The following is a 16,422-nucleotide window of genomic DNA, read 5'->3' as shown; positions in this document are numbered from 1 at the left end:
AGAGATCAAACCAGTCAATCCCAAGAAAATCAATCCCGAATACTCATAAAAAGGACTGACGCTGAAGCGCCAATACTTTGGCCACCTGATGGGAAGAGTCGACTCATAAGAAAAGACCCTGATGCTGGGAAAGATTAAAGGCAGGAGGAGAAGGGGGTGACAGAGGATGGGATGGCTGGATGGCATCACTGACTCAATGGACTTGAGTTTGAGCAAGCTCTGGGAGATGGCGAAGGACAGGGAAGCCTGGCGTGCTGCAGACCATGGGGTCACAAAGAGTCAGACATGACTGAGAGATGAACAACAGTGGCAATCCCCTCTTTTTCGACTTTCTTCCCATTAAGGTCACCACAGAGCTTCCAGTAGAGCCCCCTGTGGTATACAGGAGGTTCTCATTAGTTATCTGTTTTATACACAGTGTCAGTAGAGTGTATATGTGTGTGCGTCTTACTCTAATTCACATAGGCCTACTTTCCATGACATTCCATGAGTTATCAATAGGTGGTTCCAGAATTTGGTCTTGGAGGAAGACATATACATGCCAGTAAGAGAGGAAAAGAGAATCAAGGTGGGTAAGCCTCAGCACTAAATACATAACTAAGACAATGAGTACCCCAGGATGGGGGAACAGTAACTGAAGACAGAGGGGTGAAAAAGGGATGAGACAAAGATGTGAGATCAGAAAGGGAAGGGGAAGTCAGGGAAACTGAAAAGTAGAATAAACGAAGTCCAGAGGGGAGATGGGAAGGAGCAAGAAGAAGAATGAGGAGAAGAAAAGAAAATTAAAGCAAGCTAACAAACAATGTTTCCTAAGAGTCTAGGCCCCCTACTTCAACGACTAAGATGAAAATACTTCTGGAATAGGTTGTAAGGGGCTAAACCTAGCACGGCCAAAAGTCATCAGGAGACTATGCTTCCCCAGACATAGATTTACATACACTTCTCATGTCAACCAAATCCAGTCTAAATAGAACTTACTTGTGGATTTTTGTGTCTGAGTTGTCTGGTTTGCAAACAAGAGTCAGAGATCCATCCCTTTCAAAATCTTGGCTTTGGAGCCTAGAATCTAAATTTAAGCCCACTGAGAAATGTGCTTATTTTGAGACTAGTTAATCTTAAATACCCCTTTCTCCTGAGGTATATAATAGCACCAAAGAAAGTTGATATTCTGGCTAGAAAATGCTGCTCTAATTGATCCTATTTTTTCAAAGCAATCATCTGGCAACGATTTTGAATGAATTCCATGCTGAAATCAGGCTGGAAGGTTTCCTAATAGCTTTTGGGAAACTAAGAACACGTATTTATTCAACTCCATCATTCCTGGGGAGGGTGACAGGGTGGGAGGGGTCAGTAATTGAGAATTACATTAAAATGTCTCAGCTCAGAGGGCTGCCTGGGTTTCTTAAGGATGGGTAAGTATACACCATGCATGCTATACCACATACATGAAAAAATAGCACAGAGAACATTAAACAAAGCAAGCAGGAGAAAAAATTATCAGGCCTGGAGACTCTTAATAAGTCATTAAAGTAACTATTTTCATCGTTTGTACCTGGAAATTTTCCATCATGAAAGCAGAGAACCTTAGGTCAAACAGGGTTCACATCAAACCAAGGAAAACAATAAGAACAGGGCTTACCTGGGTATATTTAAAAATACTATACACTGGAACTTCAGTTCCTGGATCTTTGGGGTAAGATCAGTCCCATCACACTGCAACAATCAAAGCAGAAAAAGCAAGGGTTTTGAAGCGGGTGCAAGTCTACAAGACAACTGAGCTGACAAGGGCAGGTACCAAAGTCTAACCCTTGTCCTTGTCTCTGCTGACACGGATGGCCATTACTATGACTGAAAATGTATTCTAACTTCCCCAGCTCCAGAGTTCAGGGCTTGGTTTTGCTTTGACTTCATGTAAAAACAAAGCTGCCATTTGACCAAAATGTTTTTCTCTGGTCTCACAATCCAAGGAACTTTCATTATTCTTAACCTTGGACGGTGATTAGATACTTTGGCTTGTAGTATCAACACTAAAAGATTTAGGTAGGTAGGTAGGTTTAGTCGCTAAGTTGTGTCTGAATCTTGTGACCCCACGGACTGTAGCTCACTAGGCTCCTCCATCCATGGGATTTCCCAGGCAAGAATGCTGAAATGGGTTGCCATTTTCTTCTCCAGGAGATCTTCCTGACCCAGGGATTGAACCCGGGTCTCCTGCATTGCAGGCAGACTCTTTACCAACTGAGCCACCAGGGATTGCAAGATATTGAATATAGTTCCCTGTGTAAATCCTTAAAGGATTTATGAACACTTAAAAGAATAAAAGGACAAAGCCTCAAGATGAGGCAGTAGTAACCTCTACCACCATCATCTGATTCAAAAATAGTCACGCATATGACCATTTATTTTCCTTGCTTTTTGAGATAATTTGTCTTTGGAAAATGCTCAGTGTAATATTTTGAAAGCAGTTTGAAAGGAATATATCCTGCATGTTTTTTTCCCCCTAACTATTTATTATAAATTAGCATTATCTCCATTAGTGATTTGCTCCTATCAGTGTAATCTGTTATAGACTGTGACTGGTCTTCTGAGATGAACCACTTCATTGGTTCTGGGTGTGACTTTGGGTTTCAAGGGCCTCAGGCTGGGTTGGCCTCAATACCTTTGGCTTCCCTGACCTGCCTGGGGCTTCACTGGTAGCTCAGATGGTAAAGAATCTGCCTGCAATGCAGGAGACCTGGGTTCCATCCCTGGATTGGGAAGATCCTCTGGAGAAGGGAATGGCTACCCACTCCAGTATTCTTGCCTGCAGAATTCCATGGACAGAGCCGCCTGGTGGGCCACAGTCCACGTAGAGTCAGACATGACTGAGCAACTAGCACTTTCACTTTGCCTGACTGGTTAGTGCTTTCCTCAAGAGCATCCTCTGACTGATCAAGGAAAGGGCTTTTCGTTTCCCTTGCTCATTTCCCACTGGGGACAAATGCCAAAAGAGGAGCACTTCGGTCAGGACTCTAGGCCTCTTGATGTCAAAGGTATAAAGCCTGTTGTTTATCTGCTCTCCTCACACCCTCATCACAGAATGTACCCCACCCCCACCCCCGTCTTCTCCTTGGGAGACAGGGTTAAAGCAGTCCCAAGATCCTTGCAAATTTCTGAAGTTTTCTTCAGAGGGACTTGCAATCCAGGTTACGATGACTCTGCTAGCCATCAGGGTTGTCTCATTCTCCTCCTCCCAGCTGATCTTAATGCAGCCTAGTTTTCATAAGCATTCTCAAAAACTGTTTCTGGGAAATCTTATAATCCTAAATAAGCAAAATATTCTCAAATGTTATTTAGATCGGAATGAAGTTCTAGACATTGAGCGAAGGTGTTTTCACAACACTTTCAAAATCTTAAACACACATAAGATCTCCCAGTTTAAGGACTTGAATTGATAGATGGCTCTACCAGTGAAGAAAAAATGTAGACGTCTTAAATGATCAAAACTGAGTGTTGTAAGCAACTAAAACTTTCACATACACACAAAAAAACCCAGCATGTGATACCTTAATAGTATGCAAAGCAGCACTGTTGCATTACAGCAAAAAACCTATACTTATATATTACTTTATTTAGAACAGAATTAATTTTTTAAAAATTTTCTACTTTTTCCTCCTGAAAAAAACATAGTGATTCTGGGAACTCAGCAAATTCTATGAGGATGGGTGCCTTACAATATTTTACAAAATTTTCCTATATATTATTGCATTTAAACTTCACAGCTCTTTAGGACCACAGTTTTCAACTGTCTCCCTACTTCAAACACACAAAGGAAAATATTTGCATACAAAAAAAATCTTCCTGTGTACAAGCTCGCATGTGGATGAATCGAAACAAGAAGAACACAGGTGAACTAGAACAAAATAAGGCTATATGTAGGTTTCTGTTACTATCCTCTGGGTGTGTTATGTGTGTGTGTCTGTATACAGTATTTGTGCACATATTTTATATTTCTGTGAGATTAGATTATTAACATCAGAAACACTGACTTCACCCCAGGGCAAAGATAAGACAGTCTGCTGTTACGTGTACACCTAATTGCTCTGACTTCCCATCTTTTCGGTCTCACACTCAGAGACGTAATTGTAGAAACACCCTTGTGTATTTCTGTGTCATAGCACGATGGTCATTGTTGCTTCAAATGCATGTGCTTTTAGTCATATAGGCAGACCTCATGAAGACAGACCTAGGACTGAATCCCAATTGTTGAGTCTTCATTTCTACTGTTTTGTTTTGTTTTTTTCTTCTCTTCATAAATAAAAGATGATTACACAGACCAATCCACCAGCAATATTACACCTACTGGCTGATATAAAATCTTTTCTAGGTTTCTGGCTGCCACTTTGGCATCTCTGCAGGCTTTTTTTAATCCCTGCCTACAGCCACCCATGCCTGAGACATTTCTCAACAGGAGGCCTGCCAGATGGGAGAGTAAAGCTCTCCAGTGGTGTGGAGACATTCGGGCTTTAATTTCCACCCAGCTGAGTGAGACAGTGGACACCATTCAATAGAGGCACTGCCCTCCACTCACTGGCTCTCCAGGTAGGTGCTACAATGTTCCCAATAATGCAAAAAATACTGGGAGAAGAAGGAAAGCTTATTTTTGGCTGCTTGCAGGCCGCCAGAGAAGAAACAGAAGTCTCAGGCAAGGTTGCTGCTTCTTAAATAATCATCATTTTATCAAAATTAAGATCTTCACAGTTTAATGGACTATGTCTCTTTCTCGTATCTAGATTTAAAAAGGCAATATTCCAGTTTTCAAGAATCGCTACGACTAAAGGATACTAGTTTTTCATTAGTATTTTATGAGAACTGAAACACCTGAAAGTGATGTCAAAGGCTATTAGTGGTAATGTCTTTGTTTCCAACAATTTACAAGATTTGTGCCTCCTATATGGTTTATTGGTGTCAAAAAAATTGAATATTTATCTTAGGCTCCTCTGTATTCCTCTATAAATCCATTAGTTTAAGGTAATATTTTTTCTCTATTTGCATGTATACCTTTCATCCTACCCCCTTCTGTCACAAATGCCATTCTTTATCTATTCCACAATAAATCCAAGCATTGCTGTATTCCCCTTTCTTTTTCCTCATCTGTATATTTTTCTCTTTCATGTTTCACTTTACTTACACAGGTATGTGCAACAAAGTCATGTTCATTCCCTCTTTCAACTTGTTTACTTCAAGGAAACACTTTATCTTTCTTAATAATTAATGATATGCTATTTTTAAATATATCTCTTAGAGAAAAGATGATTTCCCATCTTCTTTGCCTCCAAGATGAGTATCCCCCAAACTTGGGATAGAGACTCAGAAAGAAACAGCAGCCAAAAAAAACTCCTAAGTGGTGAGGTACTTGACCAGGCTAGAGAGTAAATGACCACAAAATAATAAAATCAAAGTATTTTTCTAAAATGAAGACTTTTCAGTTAGCCTGGGAATAAAACTAGTTGTTTGGTGAATATCTATTTCTACTTCAAGACCCAGCTCAACACCCTTGCTTTGATGACTTCTCTGACTACACTGGGGGCAGTTTGCATTTCTCCTTTTGTGCCACCAGCATATGACACAAACAGTCGAATAGCAACATTTATTCTATTGTTCTGCCATGAGTTAGGCACCCTTCAGCATGACCGAACCGTGTTTTTTCAGGAGCAAAATCCATCCATCTTATTTAACTTCATCCTCTGTTCAGTGCCCAACACATAACTGAATGCTCCTAAATGTTGGCTGAACACACCACACTCAATTCAGTTCAAGTTCTATGCAGCCCACTGATTAAGTACATAAACTGGTATTTGGGGTTTATGTTAGGGACAAGATATTTACATTCAAAGGGAAATGAGTCAACACATGCAATACTTACGACAACTTTAACATGTTTGGATAAATCTCTAGAGCTTCTCTGTAGGAAATCAGAAAAAGCTGCCTATACCACAAGGAAAGAAAGAAAAAAAAATGCTTCATTACACAGTTATGCCAAAGCCCTGCTTCTATGTGATAGATAGGTCCTAGGAATTCTGAGTTATGCAAAAATACAAAATATAAAACAAATTCTCTAGAGTAATGTAGTGCAGAGGCTGTCAAGTTGAAAGCTTTCTCTTTGTTTTCAAAATGTAACTTATAATAAAATTTAAGATCGCAGTAGGAGAGAGAAAATGTAGGTAATTTCAAGGGTCAGTTTGGAGACCTGATGGCCTTTCCTGACCTTCCTGTTTATCCAGTAGATGCTGCTAAAATCTTTAAGCCACGGAGACTGTCTTGTTTCACCTCTTTTTTACTTCAATTCCCTCTACCCAGTGCTATAAACTTAAGCCACACTTTAAAAATCAGTATTTTGGAGGCCCTCTTTTTCTTTCTTTCTTTCTTTCTTTCTAGCCATTCACATCCAGGGATGTCCCTGAGAAAAAGTAGTAAAAAGAAGAGTGCCCCTTTATCTCATATATGCTTCCCTGAAAAACTCCCCATGGTCTCTCAATTTTGCATCCAAATGTCAATGCATAGGATACATACCCTTGTGAAAACTACATTCTTACCCAAGACTTGCCATACATCTTTCAGTCTACCTATATTTTCCAGTTCTCTAGCTTGACTTTGATGTTCGTTTTTCACACCACTTCTTGAATATCATTCCCACTCAATGTCAGGGCTTTAAAGACCAAAGATAATGAACTCTCTGCCAACCAACTTAAGAAACATATCCTTACTTTTATTCTTCAACCAACACATTAAGCATTAACTATATATACACACAGGACTTCCCAGGTGGTGCAGTGGTAGAAAATCTGCCTGCAATGCAGGAGACCTGGGTTCGATCCCTGGGTTGGGAAGATACCCTGGAGAAGGAAATGGCAACCTATTCAGTATTCTTGCCTGGAGAATCCCAAGGGCAGAGGAGCCTGGCAGGCTACAGTTCATGGGGTTGCAAAGGGTTGGACATGACTGAGCACATACACACACATAAACACACATGTAAACATCTGTGATGTGTATGTAATTATTAGCATAGTAATACTAGCATCTTTATTACCATCAGTAAATTAGTATAAATCACATGTAATCATTGAAAATGAAATGTGAAAAATGAAATGTATACTTACCCCTGCATAGAACATTTTATTTCGAAATCGACTGTTGAATTTCTCTGGATTTGCTTCTGTGAAAGGGAAAAGGTGGTTTTGTTATACAGACTTCATTAGAAGTAGTGAGTTAGATAAGCACCCCTACATTCTCTCCGTCCCTCCCCATCCCAAGGAACCAACAGCTTCATTATCATGTTTCCCTCAGTTATAGGCAGTTGGCACAATAGCCCAGGGATACAAAATGTAGCCCCAAACTGTCATCAGTGGCAGTATCAACTGAGACATGCAAATTATTAGGTTCCACCCTAATCCTACTGAATTAGAATATCTGGGGGCTGGGGTCTAGGAATCTGGTTTAACAAGTTCTCCAGGTGATTCCCATGCACATTAAAGGCTGAGGCACTCTGGACTCTAGTCAAAAACAGAGAGTTGGTTGGGATACAGGGCAGTGGTGACAGAAGAAAGAGGGAAGGGAGAAGGGAAGAGGGTCTGTTGTCTGCTTTGACCTCCATGGAGCACAGCTTCCATAAACTATGTATGCAGTTCAAATTTAATATAGGGAATTTGGATAAAAATCAATGAAGATCCATGGCTAATTCATTTCAATGTATGACAAAAACTACTGTAATGATGTAAAGTAATTAGCCTCCAACTAATAAAAATAAATGGAAAAAAAAAAAAATCAATGAAGAATTTGCTGTCACATTTTGCAAAAACTCCTAACTACCATCTATACTCTTGTTTGTGACAGGCCTCAAAAAACCATTTGATTTAGTGAAGATATGTAAATATTATATATTATTTATATGTATATATATAATATAAATATTTATCTATGGGGCTTCCAGATGGCTCAGTGGTAAAGAATCTTCTTGCCAATGTAGGAGACACAGTTTGATCTTGAGGTTGGGAAGATCCCCTGGAGAAGGAAATGACAACCCACTCCAGTATTCTTGCCTGGGAAATCCCTCCTCCCAGAGGAGCCTGGGAGGCTACAGTCCATGCAGTTGCAAAGAGTCAGACACAAATGAGCACGCACATATATAGACAGATACAGATATACACAGATGACCTGCAGAATGGACTCAGGGCAAAAGACAGCAAAGGCTCTGACTGAGAATGGTTTAATTTTGTGTTTGTTCCTGGATGTTATATAGGTTGAAGACCATAAATAGATTAAACAAGAATCTTCATCAGAGAATGTTCACATGAATCCAAGGGATGATAAAATCCCCAAATTAAATACTATTTCCTTACATTCTTTCTGATAAAATTCCAAGACGTTCCAAAGGAACCTACTGTCAATGTTCGTCTTCTATTTTGTTCATTCATTATCCTTTCTTAGGAATAGGTCTTTCTCCAAGTCATTTCTCATCAGACAGCTGGCTGACTGGCTGAAAGTATCCAAATCCTAACTCTATATTTTAATGGCAAGCATGATACCAAATGGCAAACATCATAGAAACTAAAATTTCACCTACAACATTCTACCTTCTGGCCCCTATAATTCACATCCTTCACATGTGAAAAACACATTCACTTCACTCCCAAGTCCCAAAAGGTCTCATTCCCATTACAGCATCAACTCAAAATCCAAAGACCTCATCTAAATCTCATTACTTCAAACTTGCCAAATCTCATCATCTAAATCATCTAAATGATTTGGCTCTGAATGTAATCCATTTATAATGATGATGAAACCCTGGGTATAATCCATTCCATTATTTTAACATATTAATCCCATCTTTGTGTATAACACAATAACATATGTACCATTAGAATGGAATCCAAAACTCTACTTTTATCTGTAATTGGTCTTGCCTGTTAGGGAGATATTAGCAAATATAAGTTTAACACTATGTTTATAAAAGCCAATAAGCAATTTGAACGCCATATAACTGGTGTGTACGTGCTAAGTCGCTTCAGTCGTGTCCAACTCTTTGTGACCCCACGGACTGTAGCCCACCAGGCTCTTCTGTCCAAGATTCTCCAAGCAAGAATACTGGAGTGGATTGCCATGCCCTCCTCCAGGGAATCTCCTCAACCCAGGGATTGAGCCCATGTCTCTTACCTCTCCTACATTACCACGCAGGTTCTTTACTACTAATGCCACCTAGGAAGCCCATATAACTCATACATCTTCCAAATTATCTGCATTGGCTATTAACCCAATCTTAAGACATCAGTTATGTATACATAAATGACTTCAATATCTATGCCTACAGTGACAGTGTCACCATCAATTAAAATTGTATGTGTTATAAAAATCTTTTCTTTAAAAGTCACTGCACCTTAAGGACAAATATTTTTACCAGCATTATCTTCATTTTTCTAACACCATGGCAAATATCTTTCACTCTGTATTAACCAGTCATCTAACAATCTTTATCACAAGCTCCTTTGTCCCTCTGTACTTTTCTTTCCTGTCTGAAATGCCCTTACCCATTTTACTTCTTGTCTATGTCACATTCCTTTTTTATTTACCACCATATTCCCTCATACCCTTTCTGGAAACTTTCCCCTGATACTCTTCTTCTGTCAACAATCCCCACCAAACTCCCATATTATTCACTACCTACACATTTTCCTCTTACTATATACTCTCTCTGCTTTTATCTTTTATATATGAGCCTCTCCAATTTAACATTCCATTCCTATAGCAGACATTTGAGACAGCCACTGGACTTAGCACAGAAGATAAAAATAAGAGTCTTTTGACCTTGTGTTGTTTAAAGAGGGGAAGACAGATCTGAAAATGAGAAATGTTATTTTGTATATGCCATAAAAAGATGTCATGTATACATAAGACGACTCCACGGACTGTAGCCCGCCAGGCTCCTCTGTCCATGGAATTTTCCAGGCAAGAATACTGGAGTGGGTTGTCATTTCCTTCTCCATGTAAGACAAAATAGGGGGTGGCAGGGCAGGATGGGGGGGCCTTCCACACATACAGCAAATGATCAGAACAGTGTTCCAGAGGCAAGTACACTTGAGCCTAGAATGATGAGTAGATGTCACACTGAGGTTCAAGATGCAAAAGAAGGTTACACATAGAGAACCTTGGACGGGGTTTCTCAAAGGTCAACTGTGCTTGAGTCTTACTACCTGGGCAAGAGACTGGCAGTGTGTCCTTTGCAGTGATGGTGATGGTGAAATTTAGCAGTCCACTGAAAATAACACCTTTTCAAAGAAATCTGTCAGTTTACCATATGAATCATGAAACATTCATAATCCTTGAAACATGCTGATCTGCATGCCTCTTTATATTCAGAGAAAATAGCAAATCCTAAATCAAATTTAAATACTGCCTCTTCAGGAGTCATAATTATATTTCCTTGACCTTGTAGTGTAAGGTTCAAATCCTCTGAATAATAAGCAATTTCAATGAGGGTATGACTTGAGTGTCCAATCTCAGATTAAAAGTTTGATGTGTTTAATATCCTTCATGTCCCCCAAAGATGGCTATCTAATTCACATAGCTGGCAAAGTGAAACCTAGCTTTGCTACCTGATAACCATAATCATTGTTACCATGACTATATAATAGTGGACTAGAGTATTTTCAATGTACTTCCTCAAGTACTGTCATAATGCAATAGTGTAAAGTACTGGCAAGATTCCAACTGACAATTAAATGACCAATCCTATCAAATCTCTGAATCTTGTTCCAAATGATCACATGTTCTGTTACACAACAGTTCAGCCAGACATGGCTTAGCCACTTTGAGAAGAATAAAACAGCATCTATTTTCTTATCAAATAAAGTATACCTTCTTATTTTAAAAATCCACTTTTTAAAATTTATATTTTGGCTGCACCACACTGCATGTTGGATCTGACTTCCTTGACCAGGGATCAAACCCACATCCTCTGCATTGGAAGCATGGAGTCAACCACTGGCCCAGCAGAGAAGTCCAATATACTTTCTTTCTGATCAAATTATTCAAATGTTTGCATTATTTACCTACAAAGTCAATCAAAATGTTCAGCCTTTCTTTACTCCTTATTTGCTTTTCTACTGGTAATTCTAAAAAACATTTACACAGAAAACACCAATAATAAACTGTCTTAAAATGAATGTCATTTTAATTGTCCCTTCTAAAAGAAATACAATAAGTAATAAAAGGCTGCAACTGTCCCATGTCAATTTGATGAGCTATTTCATATCTATGCCAAAAACTGTTTCTGCAATTGAATTTTTTAGGATTCTGCTTTAGTTAGATTTATATTACCCAGTCCATGTAAATGGATTGGCATAATTCCCAATATATTGTATGTTTTGACCAATATCTAGTAGGTTATTCTAGGCAAGGTTATTTTTTTTGGAATGGCTCTCATGAGGCTTTGAATCACTCTGCAAGTATCGGATGCAAATGATACAAGCTTTGTCATGAAGTCACAGTCTCTGAGCAGCTGCGTTGGAGAACAGTTTGGAGTCTCAGCTGTGGTTTGCATGGCTTCCAGCCACTATCTATCAACAAAATAAGTACATATGACCCTAATGAAAATGCAGCCTCACTTTCTTCCTCCTCTTCCTGCAGTGGAGCTTGAGATTTCTTGACCATCCAGGTAAAAACATGTGGAAAACCCAAATAAACAGAAAACAGCAAAAAAAGAAAAAAAATTAGCCTGATGGGCTTCCCTGGTGATTCACTGGTAAAGAATCCACCTGCCAATGCAGGAGACACTGGTTTGATTCCTGATCCGGGAAGATCCCACATGTCACAGCAACTAAGCCCGTGCACCGCAACTGTTGACCTTGCTCTCTAGAGCCTATGAGCCATTCTACTGAGCCCAAGTGCCACAGCTGTTGAAGGCCACATAGCCTAGAGCCCGTGCTAGGCAACAAGAGCAGCCACCGCCATGAGAAGCCCCTCACACCGCACCTAGACAGTAGCCCTGGCTCACCATAACCAGAGAAAAACCTGCGGAGCAATGCAGATCCAGTATGGCCAAAAAAAATTATATTAAAAAACTAGCTCGAGTAAGTATACCTTTCATCATTAATAATGATTTCTTTTTTACTTAATGCAAAAGAGATAGACTAACAGATACTAAAAAGTCCACACCTCTGGTATAGACACATCAGCCAGTCTGTTTCAACATTTCGTGTGTATTTATTGTGTACTGTCTCTGGATCCTCTCCATGAACATGGTATTCATTACTCTCAGTCAGCATCAATCCTCCCTTACCAGTTCTTCAGTCACTGTTTTTCCTCTTTTTTTTTTTTAATCACTTCTGGGTTGTTCACTGACTTTAGTTTCTAGTCAAACCTAAAGATTAGCAGTCCTGAGTCCTGGAGCACACATCTGGTCCTGAGCTTTACTGTCTTTGAGACCCTAAACAACGAGGTCTCAGGGTAACATCTGTAATAGGTTTCTATCTTACTGAGCTCCCAGGTTCACCATGGAACTTCAAATGGAAAACCAGCAGTAGGGCACACTGTGGACACTTGAGTGATATGCAAACAAAAGGGAACACGCAAAACACCTGCTGGAAACTTCCTCCCTGGGAGATGGAAATGGGACGTTGTCCTCACCTCTGGATTCATGGAACTCCAATGTGACGTGCGCATCGAATCCAAGGCTGAAGTAGTTATTGAAAACATTCAGAGGAAGCTGCAATGACGAGCAAAGGCAGAGGTAAAGTTGAAAGCCAGACACCTGTCTGTGAGGCAAGTCCCTGGGAGAAAAACCGTCACAACCCAACGTAGGGGTGTCTACATAGAAGGAACAAGGGATTTTTGAATTAATTCTTTAGTGAAAGCTCAACTCATAGGATACTCTCAAGAATTTTAAATAGTTTAGGAAACAAGAGACACAACACAAATTATTAAATGAGAACCATTCTTGTGGATATTATAACACGAGAATCTTGAGGGCTGAGGGATGCACATTTGTAACAGTTACAAGGGATGATTCACTAAACAAATTTTGCAAATAAATTTAATTGTAAGGATCACATCTAACCTTCTTAATCAGTGGATGCACATTTTTTGAAAAATTTACATTCAGCAAATTAATACTGCAACTGAAAATAAATACCATTTGTTTACCCTTATTTTCTAAAAATCTATATATTTTTTGACAAAAGCCATGTAAGCAATAAGCCAGTGGGAGCCATTTAACTTTTCTCAACCTAGAGAAAAACTAAAAGTTAATTAAGAGAGTAGCACTGACATATATACACTATCATGTGCAAAACAGATAGCTAGTGGAAAGTTGCCAAATAGCACAGGGAGCTCAGCTTGGTGCTCTGTGATGACCTAGGGGGTGGGATGGGATGGGAGGAAGGTTCGATAGGGAGGGGACACATGTTATACTTATGGCTGATTCACACTGCTATACAGCAGAGACCAACACAACATTGTAAAGCAATTATCCTCCAATTAGAAATAAAATATATGTGTGTGTATTTATCAGTATTCAGATTTCTATTTACTCTATTAACTCTTATATCTTTAATATGACCATGAAGTATGCAACCACAGACACATAGATATATATATGAGCCTCAGCTTTCCTTGCCAGAGTCCTCTGGGTCCCTGGTTGTTACTGCTGCAAGTTGAGTAAAGGAGAGAACAAGCTATGTAGCCTGAAGTCCTGCATTAAAACTACAAAGCTGACATGATCTGAAGGCCTGTGCTTTAAGGTGAGAACAATTAGAAAAGCCTGTGGGAAATGCTAGAAGGCATACGGTGGTTCTTCCACTTTTTCTTCTGCAACCCAGATTGGAAGGTAAATGTTAAAGTAAACAGAGGGGAAATATTATCTCAGCCTGGATGATGTTTCCAGATAATGATCAGGTTTATCCTCCAGAGAGAAATGCACTCCTCTTCTATTAGAAATAAGTGTTTAGCCTCAAGATTTCAAAAATTACTGGGTTTCCTATGCCCCTTGATCAGTAAGATTTTTCTCTTTGACTAGAGCAATAATCTTGTCCCAGTAAGAGAAAAATGAAATGAGAGGAAGAGTCAGACAGAGAGCAAGAGAGAGATTATTAATAATACAGAAACACAGAAGGCTGAGTCAGAGATGTACTGATTCAGAGGTCAGCTCAGCCCTTAGAAGTGGTTACAAGTGACTGGAGAACAGGGAGAGAAACTCAACACACAGAACAATGCCAAAACATGTCTCACTCTCCTGGCTTCACATTTGAGAATGTCCAGTTCCTGCACTTAAACAAAAATACAAGTCCTTAGGAATGACAGCAAGGGTTGGTGATCCTGCCAAAAGCACAGATATGTTCATTTCTACCATTTATGTTCTCTTGGCTACGATTCTAACCCATGTCTCAGCATCCGCTGATAACGTAGGAGAACATCTGGTCACCATCCTCTAAATAACATCACAATTTAATCTGTTTTAAGAGTACTTATTCATATTTTCCAGGAAAAATTGCCCCAATTTCCTACACATCTCCTTACAAATCCACTTTGAAACCCTTTAATTATCTGGATTAATGTCCCCAAGCTGAATCAAGAAGTCTTTCCATTTCTTAAGCTTTTGGGAAGAGAATTAAATAGAGATTGCTATTGAGGGCCTAACCATTCCAAGCTGAGTGGGGATAGGACCTTAACATTTTCATATGGTACATTTCTTTGTACTTTAGCTGTTTTATACCCAGTTTCTATAAGTCAAATACATTACAAAGAAGTATTATATCCCAAGATGATACTTGCTTAAACAACACTGTGACATTACAAACTCAAGGTCAACTGAACAATCATGATAACTACACAAAACCTTGGTTTCTGGGTCATAGTTTAGGTGAAAAAACTACGAAGGTAAGACAAAACATGTTTTAACCAATTTTAGTCAAATAAGTAACTTGAGCTTCTACCACAAATTGTTGGGATCTTGATGCTCATCAATAAAGGTGCATTTGCTGTTGCTTAGTCACTAAGTTGTATCTGATTCTTTTGTGACCCCATAGACTGTAGCCCACAATACTCCTTTGTCCATGGGATTTCCCAGGCAAGAATCCTGGAGTGGGCTGCCATTTCCTTCTCCAAGGAAAGGTCACTGGTTTGGTCTAAAATGATACCGGATTCAAAGGCCGAAGCACCATGAAATCCTGGCTTCAATCAATGGTGTGATCCAATAAAGCAGGGATGCTACACGGATGCCAGGCCTTCACCCTACATCTACTTAATCAGAATCTCTGGGAACAGGGCCTTGCAATCTGCATTTCAGAGGCACACGGCCTGGAGATTCTTACACAATGAAAATGTGAAAACACTATCACAGAAGAAAAAGACAAAGTAATAGAAAGCAAGTGGCTACTCAGAAACCTATCAGATTTATATGAAATTGAGGCCAGAACTTAAAACTGAATTTTCCCCTGAAGCTCTCCAGTAGCATTTTTATAATTATATCCCTTGGTTTGTGAGATACAAGTTTAATTACTGAAGGACGCTAAGTCAAACATTTATTTAGGTGTATCTTCACATCACAAACAAGTAATGAAATTGGAATTTTTGCTATCAGACCAGAAATTTCAGATGGTATCTTTCTATTGAAAGACCCTGTGCCTAATGTTTTCAGGCCATATGATTTTTTTTTTAATCTCCTCATAGGTTTAAGACTTTGCAATGAATTTGAAAGATTAGAAAACTGATAAATTTCTTTCTGGTGTGGAATTAGATGACAGAGAATAGCTCCCTGCGCTATGGAAACACTTAGGAAATCTTGATCTTTAGAAGTCTATGGGGCAGAATACTGGATAGCATTATTCTCAAAGCCCTAGTAGCCATAACCTCTATAGGAGGGAATCAGACATAACTCTCTGGCCAGGAATTATTTCCTGTGGCTCAGGCAGAACATACTCCAGGGTTCCCTTTCTGCAGAAGGGAAAACTCTCTAACCTTACACACGCCATCTTCCAGTTCTTCAGGAGGCAAGTCTGGATTTCTTTCCACGTGGAGGTTCCAGCGATCCAGCTGTACAATCGTCCCATCTTCTACTTGGCAAAGGATCTTAGAAACCGGCTCATCAGTGTAGCCCTAAGGAATCAAAGAATGAACACACTGCTGTCTGGAACGGTGGACAGTACAGCCAAAGGTATTGATAGTTCATGCCAGGCAGAGACCTTCTGCTGAAGCTCTCCCTTTATTTTGCAATTAACAAGGCTGAGAAAGTAAACTGTTTTTCTTGAGGTATTTAGAATTTAAGACAATAGTCACGGGTACTGTGCACAGAAATACTATCTCTAGTTGGTTTGAGCGGAAGAATGACTTCTGTCAGCACCAAGAATAGTCAATGGCAGGCATTTGAGAGCCATGCTGGATGGCTGTTTTTATCAG

At 39.5% G+C, this 16,422-nt stretch overlaps 1 protein-coding gene across 9 annotated transcripts in view; it reads right to left on the bottom strand.

Annotated features, from left to right (window-relative positions):
• The window catches only part of DGKI (diacylglycerol kinase iota), a 502,817-nt gene that overhangs the window by 203,212 nt on the left and 283,183 nt on the right, over positions 1-16,422 (bottom strand). For all 9 annotated transcript variants that reach the window (XM_070465256.1, XM_070465264.1, XM_070465269.1 and 6 more), the window contains 5 exons: positions 15,985-16,122; positions 12,658-12,736; positions 7,137-7,192; positions 5,903-5,965; positions 1,640-1,713 (listed from right to left, as the gene is read on the bottom strand). In XM_070465256.1, the coding sequence (XP_070321357.1) occupies positions 1,640-1,713; positions 5,903-5,965; positions 7,137-7,192; positions 12,658-12,736; positions 15,985-16,122 (410 nt within the window). The remainder of the gene's footprint in view (positions 1-1,639; positions 1,714-5,902; positions 5,966-7,136; positions 7,193-12,657; positions 12,737-15,984; positions 16,123-16,422) is intronic.

The sequence above is a fragment of the Odocoileus virginianus genome, chromosome 1 (assembly GCF_023699985.2).
Source record: "Odocoileus virginianus isolate 20LAN1187 ecotype Illinois chromosome 1, Ovbor_1.2, whole genome shotgun sequence".
Classification (NCBI taxonomy): Eukaryota; Metazoa; Chordata; class Mammalia; order Artiodactyla; family Cervidae; genus Odocoileus; species Odocoileus virginianus.
This window is presented reverse-complemented; position numbering and strand designations above follow the sequence as displayed.